This window comes from Terrapene carolina, unplaced genomic scaffold (genome assembly GCF_002925995.2).
Source record: "Terrapene carolina triunguis isolate 2854851 unplaced genomic scaffold, T_m_triunguis-2.0 Scaffold85, whole genome shotgun sequence".
Taxonomy (NCBI): Eukaryota; Metazoa; Chordata; order Testudines; family Emydidae; genus Terrapene; species Terrapene triunguis.
The window spans coordinates 24757424-24780464 of NW_020664436.1; the positions used below are offsets into that span (position 1 = coordinate 24757424).

The following is a 23041-nucleotide window of genomic DNA, read 5'->3' on the forward strand; positions in this document are numbered from 1 at the left end:
TTGTTGGCTTGGCCAACAGCTCATCCTTCAAACTGGAATTTGTCCCTCTCCACAGAATAAGTTAACACACTCCTGACCCACCTAAGGAGACTATGGATCCATGTATAGTTAACCCAGATGTATTGAAACTCTCTTTATAATGAAGCAGAGTGACTGTAAAAAATTTTTTTCAGTGCATAGCAATATGCAAATAACAAGTCTGAGTGTAGTGAACCTCTGCTTTGTTCTGTGAATAAGAGGCTTAGTTTTAAGAGGTTCCACTGTACAGGTTTTGGAAATTAATACAGGCCTAAAGATAGACCTTTTGCCTTCAAAAGAAAATAATCTTTTTACCATCTTTCATTTAAGATATCCAACAATATGGACTCCAGAGAGAGAGGTGGTAGAATTCTACTGGATATGGGGGGTTGTCATCGTCGTCTTCTTCATTGTCTTTCTCTTTCTCTCTCTCTTTTCTTTTCTTTTCTTTTCTTTTCTTTTCTTTTCTTTAAAGAATAGGATACACCTTGAATAGAGCTGTGCAAATGCTGCACTGAATTACTCACAAAAATTAATTTGCTTTCATATTTGTGAGCCTTTTTGTTTCCCAGGAATGCTTGTAACCATTCATGTCTCTTGCTTTGTTTGCAGAAAGGAAAGTGTTGTCTAGGTGTGCATGTGCAGGGAGAATCAGGGAAAAAGGAGAAGCATGTGCGGGGGAAAGGGAGGGGCAGAGGAAAGGAAAGCATGTGCAAGGATACAGGAGGAAAAGTTGACATAGTTACAGTGAAGGATGTACAGGAGGATCAGGAAAGAGAAAGGATGGTCATGGGGAAAGGAAATGAAAGGGGACAATGTCATTAACTTTTTTCCCAAAAAGGACAAACACTTATTGTGTTAAAGACAGTTAAAAATACCTAAATACTTTCCTACTTCCCTTTCCATGGAAGCAGCAGCTGTAGTTGTCACAAGGAGGCCAGGCAGTGGCATAGGAACCGATCCAGGAGATACTTAGGGTAACATTTTCAAAAGCTCCTAAGTGACATAGGAGCTCACATCCTATTTTCAAAAGTGATTCAGGCACTTAGGTGCCAGAGTCTCATTGGGAAACACCTAAGTGCCTAAATCACTTTAAAATTAGATGTGGGACCCTACATCACTTAGGTGCTTTTGAAAATTTCCCCCTTTCTCTCTTAAGAAGTCTGCACTATGAATAATTTTGAGAAACCTGCTCCCTGGTGTATATGTTGTATTGGGGCCTGAATTTAATTTCTGCATACCCTACAAAACGCATGTTCTCTGTGCTCACTTTGTGGCACGTGAGTGGCCTATTTCAAAGTAAACAGACTGAGGAGGGCAAGTTTTGTTTAAAAAATAATAGATTTCTGTACAGAAGTAAAAAACCAATTTCCCCCTTACCCTCTGAGAACTGTTGCAATGCTGTCCCTGGTTTGAGCCTGATTTATTTATTTTTGTTATCTGTGATGGCAAAAGACTATACAAAGTGATTTTGTTAACTATTATAATGAAATGTCGATAAGAAATAGCTTGGTAAATGGTTTTTTTCCTGTTTTTTTCCTGTGTTTATTTACAATGATGACTTCTGCCCTCAATCTCTGAAAACACTATTCCCTGAAGGCAGCTGGTGAGCATGGGGCTGTTCGAAGGGCTTGCCCAATTTTTGCATAAAAAAACATTGAATCACAGCATTCAAAGTACAAATGACGAAACGGGGACGTTATGGAATACCTCAGCGTTTGCTACAAGTTCTCATAGTGAAGAACAGTGGAAAAAATTGTGACTAATTGGAGACAATAAGCAAGAAGGAAAGTCTAATAGCTCCGAGGTTTAAAGTTGAAGGAGATTTTTCAGTCACTGTCACCTTGTGTTCAGTAATATAGGGCCCAATCCTCAGCTGGGTATCATTCGATTCTTAATCAGAATGCCTACTGAAGCCAAGGAAAGGCTGAGTGAGGGCTTCCAGGAGTTTGTCTTGGATAACTGCCCAAAAGAGGGCCAGATCTTCACAAGTCCTGTGACTCACCTATCATGGCTATCTCCAAAGAAACAGAAGTTCATTGCTTCCTACAAGAGCTAAAAAAAGCACTATTTTAAGAGAATTCACTATGTGTGAAAAAACAGAACTGGGTGTGAGAAAACAGGTGGCAAGGAAAGAGAAAATGAAGAGAAAATCAAAAACATTATTATTACTTGTTTTACTTTGTATTAAGGTAGCACCTACAGGCCTGAGCCAGCATAAGAGCCCCACTGTGCTAGGGGCTGTATAGTAGCATACCAAGACAGAGTCCCTGCCCTCAAGGGCATACCATCTAAATAGACAAGACAGGCAAATGGAGGGGGAAAAAGGAGAGAACCCACAAGCAGAAAATTGGGAACTGAGTCAGAGAGTAAGTGATTTGCCCCAGGTCACCCAGAAGTCTGTAGCAGAGCTGGGAATCTCCTGATTCCTAACTTCTTCTGAAAAACAAAAATAGAAACTAAGCAACAGAAAGCAAAAAAGAGGAGAGAGGGAAATGAGAACAAGGAGAGCAAATGTACAGGAAAAAAAGATGAGCCCAGGTACCTGTATCAGAGCACACAGCGTGGAAGGATGTTGACAAGGGGGTACCTAAGCCCCAGTCCATCACAAGTGAGAAGTCCAATGAAAAAAGGATACAAGCCCTTGGGATGTAGAGTGCTATCACTTTGAAGGGAAAATGCCTGAGCTGCAGCTGCTCATGCATTGAACAGCTTCACTGCTGACGTCCCAGGTATATTAAGCAAAATTCACAGTTGTGGTCCAGCAATGATGCTGCAGCGCAGATTCTGGATGGGGGCTAGCCACAAAGAGGCTAATGCACAATTCCTGATCAACAAGGATAAATAGAGTAGGATGTAGAGGAGGAGACAACTGTTCGCCAGCGTGGCTCTTCATAGACTTTGCCACTGCAGCTATTTCAGGCAATGAAATAGGCTTCAGGGTTTTCTGGGGGGGTTTTTTGTGCTACTTAGTTTAAAAAGTCCATAAAGGTAGAGCACTAGTGATCTGGGATTCTCTGCATCATAACAGCTTTGTCCCTTAGATTAGAACATAAGAACGGCCATACTGAGTCAGACCAATGGTCCATCTAGCCCAATATCTGGTCTTCCCACAGTGGCTAGTGCTGGATGCTTCAGAGGGAATGAACAGAACAGGGCATTTTATTGAGTGATCCATACCCTGTCATCCAGTCCCAGCTTCTGGCAGTCAGAGGTTTAAGGACACCCAGAGCATGGGGTTGCGTCCCTGACCATCTTGGCTAACAGCCATTGATGGAGCTATCCTCAATGAACTTGTCTAATTCTTTTTTGAAACCAGTTATACTTTTGTCCTTCACAACATCCCCTAGCAACAAGTTCCACAGGTTGACTGTGAAGTACTTATGTTTATTTTATACTTGCTGCCTATTAATTTAATTGGGTGACCCCTGGTTTGTGTATTATGTGAAGGGGTAAATAACACTTCCTTACTTACTTTCTCCAACCCATTCATGATTTTGTAGATCTCTAGAATATCTCCCCTCAGTCATCTCTTTTCCAAGCTGAACAGTCCTAGTCTTTTTAATCTCTCCTCATATGGAAGCTGATCCATACCCCTAATCATCTTTGTTTTCCTTATCTGTACTTTTTCCAATTTTAATGTATCTTTTTTGACATGGTGGCATTTTTTGGTCCTCTTACTTTTTTTATTTATTATTGTTGTTGTTGTTGTTGTTGTTAAATAATTATAATAATAATAATATTTATTATTATTTGGGTATACATTTAGTTTGAGCCTCTGTTATGGTGTTTTTTAAGTTTCCATGCAGCTTGCAGGAATTTCACTCTTCCTTTTTATTTCTGTTTAACTAGCCTCCTCATTTTTGTGTAGTTCCCCTTTTTGAAGTTAAATGCTACTGTGATGAGTTTCTTTGGTATTTTCTCTCCTACAAGGATGTTAAATTTAATTACATTCTGATCGCTCTTACTGAGCAGTTCAGCTATTTCACTTCTCAGACCACATCTTGTGCGCCACTTAGGACCAAATCAAGAATTGCTGCTTCCTTTGTGGGTTCCAGGACTAGCTGCTTCAAGAAGCAGTCATTAATTATGTATAGAAAATTTATCTCTGCATCCCATCCTGAGGTGACATGTGCCCAGTCAGAATTGGGATAGTTGAAATTCCCCGTTGTTATTGAGTTTTTTGTTTTATTGCCTCTCTAATCTCCCTGAGCATTTCACAATCACCATCACCACCCTGGTCAGGTGGTTGGTAATATATTCCTACTGCTATATTCTTATGATTCCAGCATGGAATTTCTAAGTATAGAGATGCTATTGTACTGTTTGATTCATTTACGATTTTTGCTATATTTGACTCTATGCTTTCTTTCACATATAATGCCACTCCCCCACCTGCATGACCTATTCTGTCATTCCCATATATTTTGTACCCTGGTATTACCGTAACTATCTGATGTCCAATTGCTATGCCTGCTGCTCCTGAATAATCCCACTCTTTAATGTCATTAAATGATATACCAACTCTGGCAGTTATTCCCAGTTTATCCACCAATGAGTCATTCAAATTCCTCTAGTCGAAACAGCCAACTAAGCCTCCCAAAAGTCTATTGGGCACCCCCGATCACCCAGTCATGAGCAAAGTAAACAGCTGCTTTGTAGATTACCATGCTGAGCAATTTGTTCAGAATGTACCTTCGTGCTCTTGAACAGAGTTATCCTTTGCTCAACTTAATTAACTCAGTCCTCTTCAAAATGTCATCCTGGCTACTGGTACGTGGAGTGTGGAAAGCTTCTAAAGGAATATTGCCCTTGAGGAAGATCTGCACTGCATTGATATTCTATCTGTGGGGCTCATCTAATGATTTACTACCTACAAATGAGTTTATATTAACACTAGCTCACTTTGTTCCATCTTGCAATTACGTTTGGTTTGATAAGACTTCTGTTTGCAGGTCCAGGGTATAGAGATTTCTCTGCATTTGTATACATTTCTCTTTCTTTTCCCACCCCCCGCTCCTCATGGAAGGTGCAATGTTTTTACCAGCATTTTTAAAATGATTCCTATATAAGGATAAGTAATATTCCTCTGTGTGTGTGTGCAGTTTTTCATCCTAAATTATCTCAAAGTACTTTACAGATGGTTGTTATGACTACAGTAACACACAGAGGCCTGTCTTGAGATTGTGCTAGGTAATGTACATATACATCGTAAGAGAGTCCCTACCCCAAAGAACAAACAATGTAAATAGACAAGACAGACAAAGGATAGGAGGGGAAACACAGACACAGTGTGAAAGTGATTTGCCCAAGGTCACACAGCAAGTTTGTAGCAGTTCTGGGAATAGAATCCAGATCTCCTGATTCCCAGCCCAATGCCTTATCTACTAGACAGGGGGTAGGCAACCTATGGCACCCGTGCCGAAGGCGGCAGGCGAGCTGATTTTCAGTGGCACTCACACTGTCCGGGTCCTGGACACCGGTCCGGGGCGCTCTGCATTTTAATTTAATTTTAAATGAAGCTTCTTAAACATTTTAAAAACCTTATTTACTTTACATACAACAATAGTTTAGTTATATATTATAGACTTATAGAAAGAGACCTTCTAAAAACGTTAACATGTATTACTGGCACGCGAAACCTTAAATCAGAGTGAATAAATGAAGACTCGGCACACCACTTCTGAAAGGCTGCCGACCCCTGCACTAGACCATGTGGCTTCCTTGTCAGCGTTGCTCAGGGGAAGGGAAGGAAATACACCACCTGAGTGGCAGTGCCTGTAGAGTGTTATACCTTGGGAGAGCCTGGAGGAGAACACTGTACAGTGAGACTTGCTGCACTGGCGTTGCCTGGTGCAAGGGAGGCAGTGCAGCCCCACCCCAACGCTTTCCATCTGAGCAAACCAGCAGTATAAGCTCTGTCAATTTATTTAATTATTGCATCACAGGCAAGTGTGGGGGAAGAGACTTGACTATCGCTGGCAGGGACGTAATGTATGCCTTGGGATTTAAATTCCTGCAGTCCCTAGAAGCAAATATCCAAATCTCTTTAACTTTCCAAGGTGAAAAATTAAGTTCCATGCAAATTTACTGTGTGTGTGTAGGTCTTTCAGATGAGATCTTTAAAACCAAATCTGGTCCACTTTGCAGGGATGTTAAAAAAAAATCATTGCATTTTTGTTTTTGTTTTCGCCCTAAGACAAAATGGCCCCCTCTCCTCATCACTGGGCAGTATTCCGGGCACTCGCTGGCTGCTACCTTCCATCCCAGAAGTGGCTGCAATTTAACAGTGCTATAGGTATATAGTTGGTAAAATGCATTAGAGTCAAATGTGCTAGATACATGTACATTGGTTGTACTTAAAAGTTTCCCACATTTTGAAAGAGTCTACCAATTTGAGAGAGGTTCCCCATTCTCAAAGTGGGGGATACTGGGAGAACTAGAAGTATTACTCAAACTGGCAGAAACATTTTAGGAGAGAAGGATTTGGAGAAGTGAGCTATGTAGGTGGTTTTCAGATCCATGTTAGTTTTAAAGCAGGGCTTGGGTTCATATTCAATAGCCCTGAAATCTTTTGAACAGTTCTTGTGAGATTTCAGTCTCAAATGGCAAAAACCTCATTAGGGCCCTGATCTGGTGCCCAACGAATCAGTGGGAAGATTCCTTTGGGCTTTGGCCCAGGACCTTACTCAGCTGCTCCCACAAGATTTTGGTTATCTCTGAACCAGAACTGACTGACTAGCAGCACCGTATTATTGCCTAGGCCGACAAGGCCTAGGCCTAGGGCGGCAAATTTGCAGGGGCGGAAGCTCCCCTCTGTGCCCCGCCCCCCTGCTCCAGCTCACCTCCGCCTCCTCTGCAAGCGCGCCGCCGCGTCCTGTTTCTCTCCCCTCCCAGCGCTTGCGCCGCGAAACAGCTGTTTTGCGGGGCAGGGAGGGAGGGGGGAGGAGGGGGAATGCCCCGCGCTGGGGGAAAAGGCGGGGCCGGGGGCGGGGATTTAGGGAAGGGATCCAATAGGGGAAGGGAGGGGTCAGTTGGAGCGGGGACTTTGGGGAGGGGGTTGGAATGGGGGCGGGGAAAGGGTGGAGTCGGGGCGGGGCCAGGGCGGCAATTATTTCCTGGCCTAAGGGTGGCAAAATTATTAATCCACCACTGCTGACTAGGGCTCTTCCAGGCTGAGATCCTCTCCAGAACCTAACTGGGTTTGGATCTACAGATGGGAATCAGAACTTCCCTGAAATGTCAAGCAATTTGATTCAAAGTTCCAGTCTTGGCTTCACTCTGATAGATATGTAGAGCAGGGGTCGCAAGGTTAATATATGGGGGGTCGCGAGCTGTCAGCCTCCACCCCAAACCCTGCTTTGCCTCCAGCATTTATAATGGTGTTAAATATATCAAAAAGTGTTTTTAATGTATAAGGGGGGGTCACACTCAAAGGCTTGCTATGTGAAAGGGGTCACCAGTAAAAAAGTTTGAGAACCACTGATGCAGAGAGAGTGAGCTATTACCATTAATAATGTGTATATATATTTCAAAATGAAGGAATAGAAGGAATACTGTGAAGCTGGACTTAGGTACATTTGGTAAACAGTAGGTGAGGGCTGTGCACAGACTATTTATGATAGAGCATACAATTTTTATTTTACTGAGACAATATATCTTAGTGGCCTGGCAGTTTTTCTGGTTCTTTATCCGGTCTTTTATTAACATACTGGTAGAGCTCTGTGTCTAACTGCATCCACTATGTGATCTTATTCTGTGTGAAGGTAGCTCTGCCTCAGAAGATTAGGGACCTTCTGTGGCAGAAGACAACATGTCTGCCAATGACTTGCTAGCTACAATCCTGTCAGCATAGGCTCATGGTGAACGCTACTCCGCATAGGAGTAGAAATGCCTGTGTGTAACTATTTGCTGGTCTAAGGTTTGAAGTAATTGAAAATTCATACCACAGGAAAGAGTGTATCAGGTCCATCTTAGAACTACACTGCCTATTTTCTTAGCCGATTCTGCCCCCTTGTGAAGCTATACAGCTAGATCTCTGATAATCTGTAATGCATAATGTATGTGTGTTGTGTGTACTACACTGTATATAATGTTCGTAGCTGTGGCTATCAAATAGTCACTGGGGACAGTGTTATTCCTTTACCTTATTAAGCCTATAATTTTTTAAACAAAAGCAGACAAAGCTTTAGATATTAGCTATATCTACTATTGTTTTACAGGAAGTAAAACTATAACTTGTCCATTTTCTGTATTTCGGAGGTAAATAGCATAACAGTTGTTTTGAAAATCAGAATTTCATGTTCTTCCATTTTTTACTAGATACTTTGTTAACAAATATTTATTGTGCTGCAGTTTGGGAACCATTTTCATTCTGTTTCAAATTTTTTAATGTAAAGAATCAAAGACATGAAACAAATTGTTACCTTAGTTCTTTCCTTGGTTCAGTAGTTAGGTCTGTAATAAAATGAGTGACATCAGGATTGTTGTATAGTGGAAAATTTTATCCAAGGGATAAAGATAAGGAAGAATAAATTTAGCTTAGCGTATTCTTAGTGGGAAAGGTATTAAGAAAGTCCCAGAGTCCTCTCTGTTCCCTGTCAGGACTTTGAAGGACCCAATAATGAAAGTGTAAGAAAACTATTGTAGTACTAAAATTCTGCCTGAAATTCATTGTACTTATTAGGACTGATAAATGCTTCTAAGGAGAATAAACTGTGCTCAAACTGACAATCTACAGCTTTTTAAATTAAGGATTTTTGGTGACAATGTAAATCATTAAAGCACAGGAGCGGTTTGTATGTAAATATTACATATAAAACTGCATTAGACAGATGTTATTTATGTTGCAAATTCAAGCACTTGCAAGTTATAGAATGCCTGAGTTACAGGTGCCTGTGCAACCTTAATTCTGTCTCCTTATGCAGCCTTCCTGTACATTGACTGAGGCAAGGGTCCTGTCAAAAATAAGTAGGTTCCCTTGTAAATAAAGACTGTAATATAATGCTTACGCACAAGAGGATAGAAGTAATGTTCATGTTTAGTTATTATTTTGTCAGGCTACTAATGTTTCCTGAGCAACGCAAATGAGAAGAAAATGGTGATTTTTCAAGCGCTTGTATCTCGGCAAAATGAATGAATTTCGTGGACTCCCCACCCCAAATAATTTTCAAGGTCCTGCTGCAAACAATGAAGGTGGAAAAGCATCTCAAACAAGGTTTCAAGACTCTTTTATAATGGGAAGTGTGAAGCAAGGCAACCTAAATATAGAGGACAGTACCAGCTCCCCTATAATGAAGTACCGGTACTTAAAACACAGGCTTTGTCTTCAGTGACAAACAAGGTGTGTTTTTTTACCACAGAATAACTAATGTGTGTTAGCTATCTCCATGTAAAATCCTAGTGGAGAGAAAACACTGTAGTTTTACTGTGAGGTCGGCTTAGCGAGATTAACAGCAGGCAAGGGGCATATGTTGACCTCACCTATCTACGTCACAGGAAAAACGACACACTTGTCTTCACTAGGGTTTTGCAGCAAGAGAGCTAACGTGCATTAGTCATCCCACAGAACAAACACACATTTTTGGCTATGAAGATAGCCACAGAGAGTTGGAGTAAAGGTTATTATTATTTATTTGTATTACCATAGTGCTTAGGAACCCTAGTCCTGAACCAGGGCCCCATTATGTTAGGTCCTGTGCAGACAAAGACCAATTGTGTACTGTACTGTGCAGATACTGACAAAACATTTTAGATTGAAATGTCTTTTATTTGATGTTTGGACAGTGCCGGCCACAGTGGGTCTCAACGTGGCTACAACCATTTATCACTACCCCAATATAACTGTTTAATAATAATAATGAGCACTAATTGGGCTTCCTTAGTAAACTAGAATTTTGGTACCTATTGTTTTTAATGCATTTTTTATTGGCTTGAGGGATTTTTCACCCTTGATCTTCAAAATCTTTTTTCTCACTGTTCTTCAGACCGAATAGTAAATCTGAAACATTCTGAGCACATTTGGCTAGAGTATAGCAAGTGACATCTAGACAGACAGGGTGGTCCAGTGGATAGGGCATAGGAGAGCCAACCCAGCCACGGACTCATTGTGTGCACTTGATCACTTAGCCTGTCTGAGCCTCAGTGTTCACCCCTCTGTAAACTGGAGAAAATAATACTTACCCACCTATGCAAAGTACTTTATAATCAACAGCGAAAGTGTACTAAGTGTTATATTAGGACTCTGTGCCAAACAAACCTTTCTCAACAAAAACGCCGTGCTGGGAATGATTTCAGCTGGCTTGAACGGTCATTAAACCCCAAAACATGACCCTGATTTGGGAAAGATTTGCTGCAGCTTGTGATCCTTTCAGTGAACTTGACCCGAGGTATAAGTGAGGTTGGACAGAGTTTCACAGAGTTGGGCCCAGTCGAGCAACTTTGAGCCAAGGGGTGGCAACCATAAGAAACTTTGTGATTTAATGACTGTGATTGGAGCATTTGAACTTAAACCTCAATGTGAAACTCCGATGTAAGCTACCAATATAAACTGAGACTAGTGTTTTAATATAGTAAAAACAAAGGTGTCTTGTATCATTTAAAAAAAACTCAGAGAGGGGAAGGAAAGAAACAGATATTGAGCTTCATCAGCATATGGATGGTATTTAAACAATTAAATGTTTAATTGTATCCTTACAGACACAAGGGAAATGATAAAATACTCTGGACAAAACCCAGCGGTGACCCTCAAAACACTGCCTACTCGCAGTGTTAGTGGGATTAGGATAAATTCATATAACCTGAAACAATCCTTTAGAGAGGGATGAATCATGTTGAGTTGAGCTTATGTGGAGGACAGCCAATGAACAGGAGTCCTACAAAATCAGGCAGGTCAAAGGCTGTGGCTAAACCCAGCAAAATTAAAAATGACGACAGACCAAGAGATTTAACAACGGAAGGGTTATTAAAGACCTTAATCAGGTCTGTTTCATTGGAGTGACCCGCTTTAAACCCAGAATGGTAAGAATAAGCCAGGTCTGGATAGCAGGGAAATGGTATAAATATGACTAAGAAAAACACACTCAACAAGTTTACTGAACAAGGAAGAGATTTGGTGCTGTGCCTAGACAGAGCACAGAACTGTCAGGCATAGGCGCCGGGTCGTATGGGCCTGCGAGGCCCAAGCCCCACCAATGTTTGAGCCGGGGCACAAGGAGAATTTTGTTGAGAGGGCCCAGGTTACCTGCCCCACCACCACAGATTTGAGTGGCATTGCAAGCTGGCACGTGAGGTGTGACACCACTAAAATTTGGCCTGTCCTCCCCTCTGTCATGCCATGCCTACCTGTGGTCAGGAGCGCTGCCAGCTTTTCTGCCGTCCTAGGCGGCGGAAGGTCCCGCCCTGAAATGCCGCCCCCCACAGAGGCAGCGGAAGGTCCCGCCGCCGAAATACCGCCGTGGTCGCCGCCCTCCAAATTGTAGTGCCCTAGGCGACCGCCTAGGTCGCCTAATGGGTTGCACAGGCCCTGCCTGTGGTGCTTCACCCCTCCCAGATCGACAAGTATAGGTGGATCTGGCTCTTACACCCCTACTGAGGGCTTCAATCTTGACCCCTGGGCCCCACCAAAAATTGTATTTGTAGGCCATTGGGAGCTGGGGCTAAGATGGCTTTAAGTTCTACTTCCTGATTTTGGCTGCTCTGGAATCTAACGCAAACCCCTGGTATAATTTAGTTATGGCAGCTTGTCTCCACTTCCCTATGGGCAGCAGGAGTGCCCAGAATCTTAGCAGTGCTCCCTGCTGCAGCCCTACCTCTGGCACACCCCTATACCAGGGCTTGGGATGGCATCCTCTGTTCCTGTATTTGGAGGGATTCTCCCCTGGTCAGACCCAAAATTTTCAAGGTCCTTTATGCTGTTGTGACCCTTTTACCAGCTATACTAAGGCTGAAGGAGGGGGTAAGAATCTCACCCAAAGGAAGGCAGAGAAAAGGAATAAGAATTACGGTCTAAGGCAGGGTCTTTCTGCATTGGACTGGTTATAGCACTCTTTAAAAAAACCAACCAACCTCCAAGCAAATCAGAGCTAGTAGTATTTGCCAATACCACACGCAATGACAGAAATGAGCAGTGGAAGGAAACTCGCAAGGAGACATGTAGTAAACTTGATTTTATTAAAGGCACCAAATAGCCACTGAAGAGCGATTGCAGTGGGAGTTAGGCACCTAAATACCTTTTAAAATCTGGGCTTAGTTGTTCAGATACAATGGAGACACTGATACTCGGTCAGTTACTGCCGTGATGAGTGTGTTATAAGACCATAGCTAGATGGATTAGAGAGAGACAAAACTAGAACACTGAATTCTCATCAGAGAGCTCTAGGGAAGAAGGCATAGAGAAGAGACATAAATTCCGTTACTGTTGTTTAGTGGTCAGGGCCGGCTCCAGCATTTCTGCTGCCCCAAGCAAAAAAAAAAAAAAAAGCCGCGATCGGCGGCGGCAGTTCAGCGGTAGGTCCTTCACTCCTAGAGGGAGTGAGGGACCTGCTGCCCCCGAATTGCCGCAGGTGCTGCCCCTCTCCCTTGGCCGCCCCAAGCACCTGCTTGTTAAGCTGGTGCCTGGAGCCGGCCCTGTTAGTGGTTCCCAGACTGTGGTGAGCAGAGCACTTGCTGATGGACTATGGAGAGCTGGCTGGGCACATAGTGCTGACGCTCCTCCTTGTGGCCACCCGTTCAACTGCTTTAACAGACAAAAAATACAGTAAATGCTATCCTGATATTACTCTTCATATGGGTGTTGTATGATCCCCAACGGGACTGGAGGTGGGTCTGTGCAATCACCAGCCAGAGGGGGGACAGATCTGTGCCATCACCAGTGACAGGGCAGCCATGTCCGTGTGATCACCAGGGGGAGGGGAGTCAGATCCATGCGATCACCAGCATCTAGGAAACAATCTCTATTATCCTGTGGCCCACACTATGAAAAAGCATAAGAACCCTGGCTGTTGGCAACATAAAACTGTTTGCAAGGTATCTTATGAAGAGATGTTTAATGGTGCCTGGAGGAAAAGAAGAACAAGAATTCAGCCCTAGCATGAATTGCGAGCCTTTACATCACTCATGTCGCCGTGCTGTGCCCTTGAAGAGTATGTCTGGACATGTAGCTCCTATTAAGATATTTACACCCCACAGAAATGAATTACAAAATCAAAGGTTTTTCAGTGGCCTGCAGGAAGTGAGTTTATCTCAATCAGTGTCCACATCACAGCTGGCAGCACCTTAGTGCCTTTCCTGCCAGGCTTAGTGGAGACCAAGGACTGAATTGTCTTCTCACTCCTGGAGTAGTCAGTTCTGATCTTGAGGTTTTAAGTGGGACACTGTGGAGGAGTGTGCACTGCTGCTACCCATGTTGTACCTGTTCTGTGGATGAACAGAAAAGACGTTGGTATTCCCGGCTATCCCAAGCACTACCTTTACTTCCCTTTAAATGTCACCATCTGTCCGTTCACATGGTCACATTTAGCTATGAACAGACTGACGTCACTCTGCCTCTCGCAGCATGTGTTCGCTCTGAGAGTTCGAAGGAAGGCCACAATGCTAAAAACCAGTGCTCTCTTGCTCAAGAGAGGAATAAGAAGACAAAAGGCCTTTTGCTTCTAACTCACCAGTTCAAATCCAGCCCAGCCGTGTCCAAAAGCTGTTAGCAAGTTACATGAAATGGGTTGTTACTCTCAGTCCAGATGTGAGTCTGGAGTATCACAATAATCATCACTGTAATCCACATCCTTGTTGTTAGTTTCACCAGCCTGCCTGGAAGTGAATGGATTTAATTGCCCACTTAGCCATACAGGAGATGGTTCCTTCAGATCAGGAATCTTCAGCATTGTCAATCTGGCACCCATCATGAGCATGAAGTTCACAAAATCATTTCATAGTTTTCTTGCACTCCACTAACCTGATGTGCAAGCTTGGGCAATTCATTTCCCCTCTCTGTGCCTCTGTTCCTCTCACCTCCTGTGTCTGTCCTGTCTGGTTAGACTGTAAGCTCTTTAGAACAAGGGTTATCTCTTACAATGTGTTTCTGCAGAGCTGAGCACAGTGGGGCCCTGAGCTCTGTTGGGGTATCTAGGCAGTCATAGCAATAATACAATTCTGGGAGGTAAATAAGGAAATGCGCACTCTGAAAGTGAAGGGTTTGCTTCCCACATTGTTATGGAAAAGAACAGGACAGAAAGGAATTCATTCTGATTCACCTAATTTATTTCCATAAATCGTATCTTAGCAGGAAGATTGACTGAGCTGGCAGAGCACCAATTAAAACGGAAGAAAAGTTAGCAGTGTTTGTATGTCAAGGCAGTGTTTTGTAATACATTAACTATATTTTTTGTCAAGTAGTCTGCATCTTCAACCTTTGCAGGCATGGAAGAACATCCATTCCAACTTTGGCTTTGAAATAATATTTTTTATTTTTATTTCTTCACAGCACTCAGTGTGCTAGGCACTTTGCAGATCAGATAGACGGACAAACTCTCCAGCATGAAGATTCTACAATCTAATGGACATGCTGTGATAGATGAAAGCTACAAACAAAAGTTCATGAAATAGAAGGATGGGTAGACATGGGTCACAAAAATAGGTTTGCATAGTTAGGTAGCTGTTATATACACATCTTGCTCCAAAACATGGTCTACAATGTATACAAATCTTCCTCCCCACAACCCACTAAAATTTCCTTTCAGGGCAAAGTGCCCCCTTCCCTACCCCACATTTGCCCCCTCTGTCCAGGGCACATCTTCCCTCACATTCAAACCCCACACACATACCTTCCCGCACCACCCAGCCATGCTGCGTCCGCACTCCACACGACACCTTGGGCAATTCATCCTGTGAGTATTCCACACACCCCCCTCATCATCCCTCCCTCATTTTGATATCACGCTCAGTGCTGAAGGTTCCTGGGCCTATGGGCAGTTCCCATCCTTGTCCTGTCCCATGGAGTACATAGCAGGAAGGAGACCCCCTTGTTCCACTTAGTCTGTGAGGAAGCTCTGGAGTTCCTTCTGGTTCTGCTGTTATATGAAGGAGGATTGGGGCTTTGGGGGCCTCCTTGCGGAGGTTATCTCAGGTGACCTTTGATCAGGGATAGGGAGTGGCAAAAGGAACCTAACTGGTGAGAGCCCATAATTAGGTAACTCTCTATCAGGAGCTGTGAGAGATTTTCATGCACAGTGGCATTTCTCAAAGTTATTCAGCCAGCAAAGAAAATAGTTCCACACCCTGGCCATATCATTAGAGCATAAAAGAATTGGTTCGAGGTGTTCACATGCTTGCTGTCTCTTCCTGGGTGCAGCAGGTTTACATCACATGAACAAAATAGAGTTATCTCTTAACTCTTGTTTGTGGTTCCTGAGGTAGTATACCAGAAGGTGCACGCCAAGCAGCTGGAACTCCTAAAAAGGGCAAATAGTGCTTTTCTGTTTGCTCTCAGGGCGTTCCTTTCTATTGTTGTTTCAGGTGGCCCGGGAGGTCTCCCTGTCATTCAAACAGGTGCAAAAGAGGAGGTGCTTGGGCACATTTTTCACTTCCCTGCAGCTCACAGGCTCCTTTCATTCTTTCTTGTAGAAGGCATCTTGTTCCTTTTCTCCTCTGTTTGTTTGGTGGGTGCTGGAGTTTTTCTCTCCTCCCTTCCCTTGACCCTCACCTCCCATTTATCTCTGTGATCACTGGAGCTTTTGATACTGCACGTGGGGCAGAACAATGCCTTACACATACCGGGACTCGAGACCGCGGTCTCCCCCTCTACCTCAGAGTGCTCGTGCCACACACTCCTCTGGCCAGACATATGAGGAGCTGAAGCGCCAGTGCCAGCAGAAGGGGACGCTATTTGAGGACTGTGACTTCCCAGCCAATATCTCCTCTCTCTTCTACAGTGAGAAGCCACCCATCCCCTTTGTATGGAAAAGGCCTGGGGTGAGTATGACACTGCTTAGAGGTTGTTCCCACTTTTGCTATGTGTCATGTATATATTTCCATCTCTCCTGCCAAGAGTCAGATGACACTGGACTTCTTAATGAACAATCAACCAAAACAAAAAGGAACATAATAGGGGCAGAGCCCCATACGTATGGAGCTTTATAGACAAATAAGAGACATGGCCCTGTCGAAGTCAATGGGAGTTCTGCCTTTGCCCTCAGTGGGGCTAGGATTTCACCCATAGTCTCTGTATGAATCAGGATCTGCTCATGTGGAATAAGAGAGAGAATCTTGACATGGTCTGTGAGTGGAGAGAGATAGAGGTACACGTATAGATGGATAGATAAATACAGGTGTAAATTAGATCTCTTGTAGCTTTACATATATGCAATATACATGTGCCTGCTGTATGTCTGTCTTATTTTTGGTCTGACCCTCCTCTGGTGATTTTTACAGCAGTGTAACTCCGTCGTATTCAATAGAATTATTCCTGGTTTGTGCCTGTGTAAGCCAGAGTGAACTGAGTCCATGATTTTTAGTAAATTTGTAAGGGCCATATTGTCCATCCCAAGTAAGGGCTGTGGTAGGTCATATCCACAGCAGATTGAATGTTGTTGAGTTCAGTGGGACTACTCACATGTTTAAAGTTAAGCACCTGCCTAATCTTTGCAGAATCGGCCTTAATGTAAGACAAGCTGCATAAGTGTGTAGCAAATGATTGGAGGGGCATGAGAAAAATGATGGTAACAGTAATCAGATCATACCATTCACAAACAATGTGCACAATGTGGTGGTTCTGAAACATTTTTTTTAAATGACATTTAAAAATTCCATATCAAACCATAACTCCTGTAACCCCTTCCCACCACCTTTACCCTGTCAGAAAACCGGACTTATTCACTTTAGAATTTTGTATTTAGTTAATTTGTTCTTTGGTGCCCCCTTCTGTAGTCTATATAGTAGCCTGCTGCATAGTAGTCCATATAGACCACCTCCAACAAGCCCGCTGCCTAGCATTATTCCCAGACAAATGCTATGTTAAGATAGAGCTAAGGTTGAGAGTACATATGAGTCATTTAAAGTAAAATACATTCCAGGTACGTTATAAGGATCCAAAAACCTACTGTTATAAACCAGGAAATCCACAGTTAAGGTTAAATTTAAAAGAAATTCAAACATGTTAAGGCCTGGAAATGCAGTTGGGCCACTCAAGCAACCTTAGCTCTGCCCTGTCTGTCACACACTCTTCAGTCACTTAAAACTGGCTGAAATCTGGTGCATAGGTTACATTTTAAATATTTGTTAAGGATTAATGCTCATCTTTTCCTGCCATTCTTCACAACTGAAAGTTTCTCCTTCAACAGGAACTTTAACTCAGCCCAGTAAGGACACTGTGAAGGGGGGAAAGAATGGAAAAATAAAAACAAGTTTGTCTTTAAAAATTGATTTAATCCAAGCTGCAGCCACAAGCACTAAAATGCCTTGATCCTAATCCTACAGGTGTGGCATGGTGTCACGACAGTGCAGAGTTAAGACTTCTGTCTTTCAGCTAGGAAGAAAAATGGAGGGGAATGCCCATTGATCGTAAAAAATATTCAAGTGAAGCCTATGCACAAGATTTCAGTGAGTTTTAATTATATGGGACATTTGAAGAGCCTGTGTTACTCTGTTACTGAGATTTTAAGAGCAAAACAAAGGTCTGCCAGCAGGTGCTATATTTCTCAAAAGACCCATTCTTAGTTAATCATCGTTCCTAAACTAATTAACAGATTTACTGGTAAATTCTCAGAAAATTCATTTTGTATCCAAAGTGTATGTGCTGTAATTATGGGAAGGATGCTCTCTAGTTTTCATACATAACAAAGAGGCTGAATCCCTGCTTTAAGTGGTAAAATTCAACCTTATCTATGGAATTGGTACTGACACTTCTCACATCAGGTCCTACTCCCCAGGCTGCCTAACCCGCATGGGACTGAGGTCACCTGGGTGCTGTCTCTACTGCTGTCCCAGGGACGGGGTGGGTCCCTGCAGGTGTTAGGTGTGAGAGGACATGAAGTCCATTGACTCCATCCAGTTGTGGAACATATACTCTGAAGATAAGCTATAAATTTGAATGTGTGGCCATAGTAAGATGCTATGGCTATGTGATGCTTACATACTGTATCTGGTACCAAATGCAAATATTTGTGAATCTAGATCAGCAAAAGCCCTGTTTACCTTTCCCTCTGAAACACACAGTGACTATCAAGCAGTCAATAATGTTTTTTTTCTACCAGGGGTCTATTAGTATCATAATTGTTCCAAGTCATTATTTGTAGCAATGGACAGTGGTCTGTCTTCAGCCTCTCTTCCAGATCCAGCCATCACTAGTTTTTGCAAGCTAAATTTGGAAGAATTTCAAGCCAAATAAGTGACTTGATGGGATGTGCCTTTAGGCTGTGATTTCTGCCATGTGAAAGTGTGTGTGTGTGTCTGAGTAGTGTAGCAAGAAAAGCAGCTAACAGGAGGTGGTAAGAAAGTTGAAGTTACAGCAGCCCACGCACTACTTTACGTTTCACCTTCTTCTGGCTCCTCAGCATGTAAATCAAGCCATTTTAGTCTCCCTTTCAGATCAGTAAGTGGGAGTAATGGAGGCTAAGTGTCAGGGAGTTTGTGTATGCAGTGTAGTTGTAGCCGTGTTGATCCCAGGATATTAGAGAGAAAAGGCGTGTGTGGTAATAATATCTTTTGTTGGACCCAACGTAGAAGTTGGTCCAATAAAAGATATTACCACACCCATCTTGTCTCTCTCTGTTTGCACAAGGGAGACTGACTAATGCTGCCTCTCACCTCATCTGCCAAATTAACCGGGCATTTTTAAAACTTGAAGAAATAATCATCTGTGGAATTTAAATAAAACTCAAATATCATTATTAGAAGTCAGATAATAAACCCTCTGTATAGTAGTTTGTGTAAAGAATATTAAAATAAATGAGATAACTGCCTTGCCAGCTCTCAGATTTGCACCCCAAAATAGCTTGATCTCCTTTATTCAGTATAAGAAAGACTTTCTAATTTGTCAAAGGTATGTGTGTGTATATACAGTATAGGCCAGCTGGTGTACATTCGCATAACCTCACTGAAGTCAATGGAGCACTGCTGATTTACAAAAGCTCAGGATCTGGCCCTATATGCCAAATGCTATAAGATAATAAAAGCTATTTAGCAATACTATCCTGATTTCTCTTTCTTATTTGAAAAGAAAACCTTTAAAACTATATCTTCCAACAGATACTTTTTTATTAATGTTGGAGAACATGTGACCCCTTCCTAATTTTTTTCCTCTTGGCATGATCCACCTCTCTTTTCTCTATACCCTCATGTATTATTTAGATTGTTAGTGGCTAGCCCAGTATAAATATCACATATTCTGTAATAATTACAGTGCCTGGGAATGTTTTTTCCCCATCGCTTGCCAATGCAAATGAATTTGTGGTGTAGAAATGGACTTGAACCAAAACTCTCCCGATCTGAACAACCCCCACCAACCTCCAGATCTGGAGCTGAATGTTGCAGTCAGTTTGGGGCAGAGGTGAAATTGCTTTACACCAGTTCAGACTCCCTCAGACCGGCTTACACACACACACACACACACTCAATATGGAAGGGAGACCAAGTTAATGTAATTTACCCTCTCTTGAGCCAGAAGAAACTGTAAATTAAAGTAATGTTTGGACTACTGTAAGTATCACCTTCTTTCATCTCTTTGGTATGTAAGTTACATCTACTTAGGGAATGTCAACATGGGGAAAATTGACCTGAATAGCTACTGCAGAACAAGCCATTCCACAATAGCTATTCCAGTCAGATTCCCATGTATGTAGCATATTCTGTAGTGTTATATAATGTCAGTTCCCAGATTTTGGCTTGGTGTTGGACTGCAATCATATCACATAGTAAGGCATTGCCATGTACCTGTATCTGCATTCCATTAGTAAGAAAAATGAAGGTGTGTCTTGAAACTGCATGAAAAAACAGGTTCAGTAAAAGTTCAGTACCTCAAGTACCTTAGTGGATGGATTGTTCAGGGTTCTTTGTAAACCTGAAGCCTCGGTTGATAGTAATGTGCTCTAGATTTCTAGTTGCCTTTAATTAATACACTAAATATTAGCAGCTTTATTGAATGGATCTAGCTTGGCTAGAGGTCTACGGAGAATTTATAGGACCTGATTCTCCTGTCACTTACTTCAACCTGAATCAATAGTGGTTCCACTCAAGTCAATCAAGATACACAAGAGTTAAACTTGCCCATACTGTCCCATCTTGTCCTGTTCCAGCAGGTACTTAGTATTCTGTATTCTTCAGGGGTGGTCTCTGCTTTCTTGGTTCCAAAAAAAAGCAGAATACAGAGTGGAGGTTGGGATCTCTCCAGGGCAGTATAGACTACAAGACACGATGCGGATTTTAAAGAGGCAAATCTGATGTACATTATGGAGGGCAGGGACCAATGAAGGCAGACTCCCAGCCATGTACTAATTTAACCCAAACAAGGCTCGAATACTGGGTATTTTAAATTATCCACAGCCAAGCTTTATGGACCTGATCCACAGCCCACTGAAGTCAATGAAAGATCCCTGTTGACTTCAGAGGACTATGGATCCGGTTCATGAAGACCAGGAGTCCCCCACAAGATTCTAACCATACAACCACAGGCTCTGCACTGAGAGTTTAAATGTTCCCTTAGGTCCAAGCCCAGTTAGCACAAGAAGCTGAGTCAATGCCTCATCTACTGGAATCTCCCCCATCTCCCAGCCACCACTGGTTTCAGAAAAGAACAACCACACACCAGTGAATTTAAACTCTGGCTTTCCCACTCAGGAATTTAATTTAACTTTTGCTCCCAGGATAAACAGGATACAACAGACTCTATATGTGTTTTACGGGGAAAACTCTTTCTGTCTCTCCTTTTATGGTCCATGTGCATTCCATGTTTGGTTTGTAAATAGACTTTTGTTCCATAATTATTGAATATGCAGTCAGGTTTATAGCCAAATCAGCAAATTTGCCATGGAGCGCAGTGACATTCTCCTTCCTGCATCATAGAATACTATTGCACCCAACAGTGGAACTCCCCTCTGTGGAGGACAGGGGGCTTTGTGCGAACTCTGCTGATGGGAATCTCTGGGAGTCATTACATCAGTGGATTGCCTGCCTGCCCTGGTCATTGTCCCTTTTTCAGCCAATACCTCCCACTTCGGGGGCTGAGTTGGGCTCCTTATGACCTTCCATCTCCCCTTTGTAAATGAAGCTGCCACTACTTTGAACCATTGCAACTTGCCTCTGACCTAGCCCTTGCACCACTATTCATGCTGGATTAAACTGACAGATCAGGGCCTTCTTTCAAGGTGACTCCAGGATACTGTGTAGTACAATACTCTCACAATTATAACAATATAATATGATAGGGCTGTATATAAGCAGAACAAGAGCACCTGCAAAGTCACACTCCCAAAGTTTGGAGAGTGCTATGCAAAAATCACAAGGAGACGTGCTTTTAAAATGTAGTGCTCCTGAAAGGTGTAGGCTTGGTAGCCCTGGAAACTGAAATCTGTTAAAGCAGACAAGGTCTGCCCATGGTTCCGCATGAATATTCCTTGGGACCTGATTCTCCTCTGGGTTACACTGACATAAGTGACAGTCAGGGACATTACCCCTGATTTACACTGTGGTAAGCAAAAGAGAATCGAGGTCTACATGTCTCACGAGAATGGCCACAAGGGTACTAATTATGATGCAGAGACAGTTCTCTAGGAGCTGCCCTGTGACCACCAACTTGTTTTACAGTGGCTACCAAACAATCATCAGACAGTAATACAGTTTGGTTACTATTAATCTAAGACAGATTCCCACTAGTGGCCTGGATTTGAAAGGCTCCTTATCTCATTACTACCACAAGGCATTTAGTCTGGTGGGAAGGGTATTTTATACAAGTAGGGTATGAAATATCATTTGTAAAAATGAGCTGTGATACCTCAATACCATGCAATCATCCAGAGCTAGCTGGTGTTGGTTACCAACGTCCTGTCCTTGGGAAGTTGTGCACAGAAAGAGCACGGTGGGAGCTCTGTGCACCCGATATGTAGGGAGTAAAGGTTATTGAGGGGGGTATACAAAGTTTTAGGGTGTTTGGGGACAGATTAAGTTAAACAGCTCTCTTAAAATGTGAGTTTCTTAATCCCTACATACTTATGTTCCCTTTAAGCAGCAATTCTAAAATAATGCATATTATTAAAATCAAAATCCTCTCACTTTTTCCTCCACTGTAATGTTGTAAGGACTATGAATGTTTTGTTTTTTTTTTTATCATTTAGTTACAGGTCACACATGCCAGGGGGTATTTAACAAGCAGGTGGGTCAGGTAATGACAAGTTCTGGTTTGACTTGCCTTTGTTTTCTGTAACTGTGACACATCAAACTCACTAATGCTTCTTGCTGGAAGGCATTTGGCTTGAAGGAATGTGGGCAGGTCACTTGCCCTCTGCCACTTCCTTTGAAGCCAGGAAACACTCTAAAGGTGCAATCTGCATCCCTATATGAGCATAAATTACGTTAACTTAATGTGTGACTCAGGGTAATGACTTTAATCGCCCATGGACATTTCTCATTTTCACCTGCTGTGCAGATGTTAATGTCTTTCTTCTCCTCCTCTGTAAGGCGGTGCTCTTTTGGCATGCTTGTATTTACTTCAGTAGGAGCACGATTGAGTCTTTTTGTTACAAAGATGCAGTATTATGCTCTCTAAGGGCTAAAAGGTGTTGAATGTTTTCCAAGTGAGGCTAAGCTCCCTCCGTTTTCAATGATATCTAAAGAACCAGATCGCCGCTCTGCTCAGTGCAGAAACAGGGGCTGGGGGGAAGGTGGCTTTAAACCACCTTTGTGCCTCACTGTATTCTTAGCCGGGCACCCTGTGTAAATTAGAGCAGTCTCGTGGTTGCTCTAGCTTGTACTCAGCCAGTATCAAGTCTCCTGGGGCTATTTCTCAGATAAAAATAGCTTCAGAACAGGGATAATCTGA

The 23041-nt window shown here is 42.7% G+C and overlaps 1 protein-coding gene across 3 annotated transcripts in view; it reads left to right on the top strand.

Annotated features, from left to right (window-relative positions):
* Nucleotides 1–15771: 15771 nt before the first annotated feature.
* Nucleotides 15772–23041, top strand: part of CAPN9 (calpain 9) — a 45399-nt gene continuing 38129 nt past the window's right edge. For all 3 annotated transcript variants that reach the window (XM_026649504.1, XM_026649505.1, XM_026649506.1), the window contains exon 1: nucleotides 15772–15984. In XM_026649504.1, coding sequence (XP_026505289.1) covers nucleotides 15772–15984 — 213 coding nt within the window. The remainder of the gene's footprint in view (nucleotides 15985–23041) is intronic.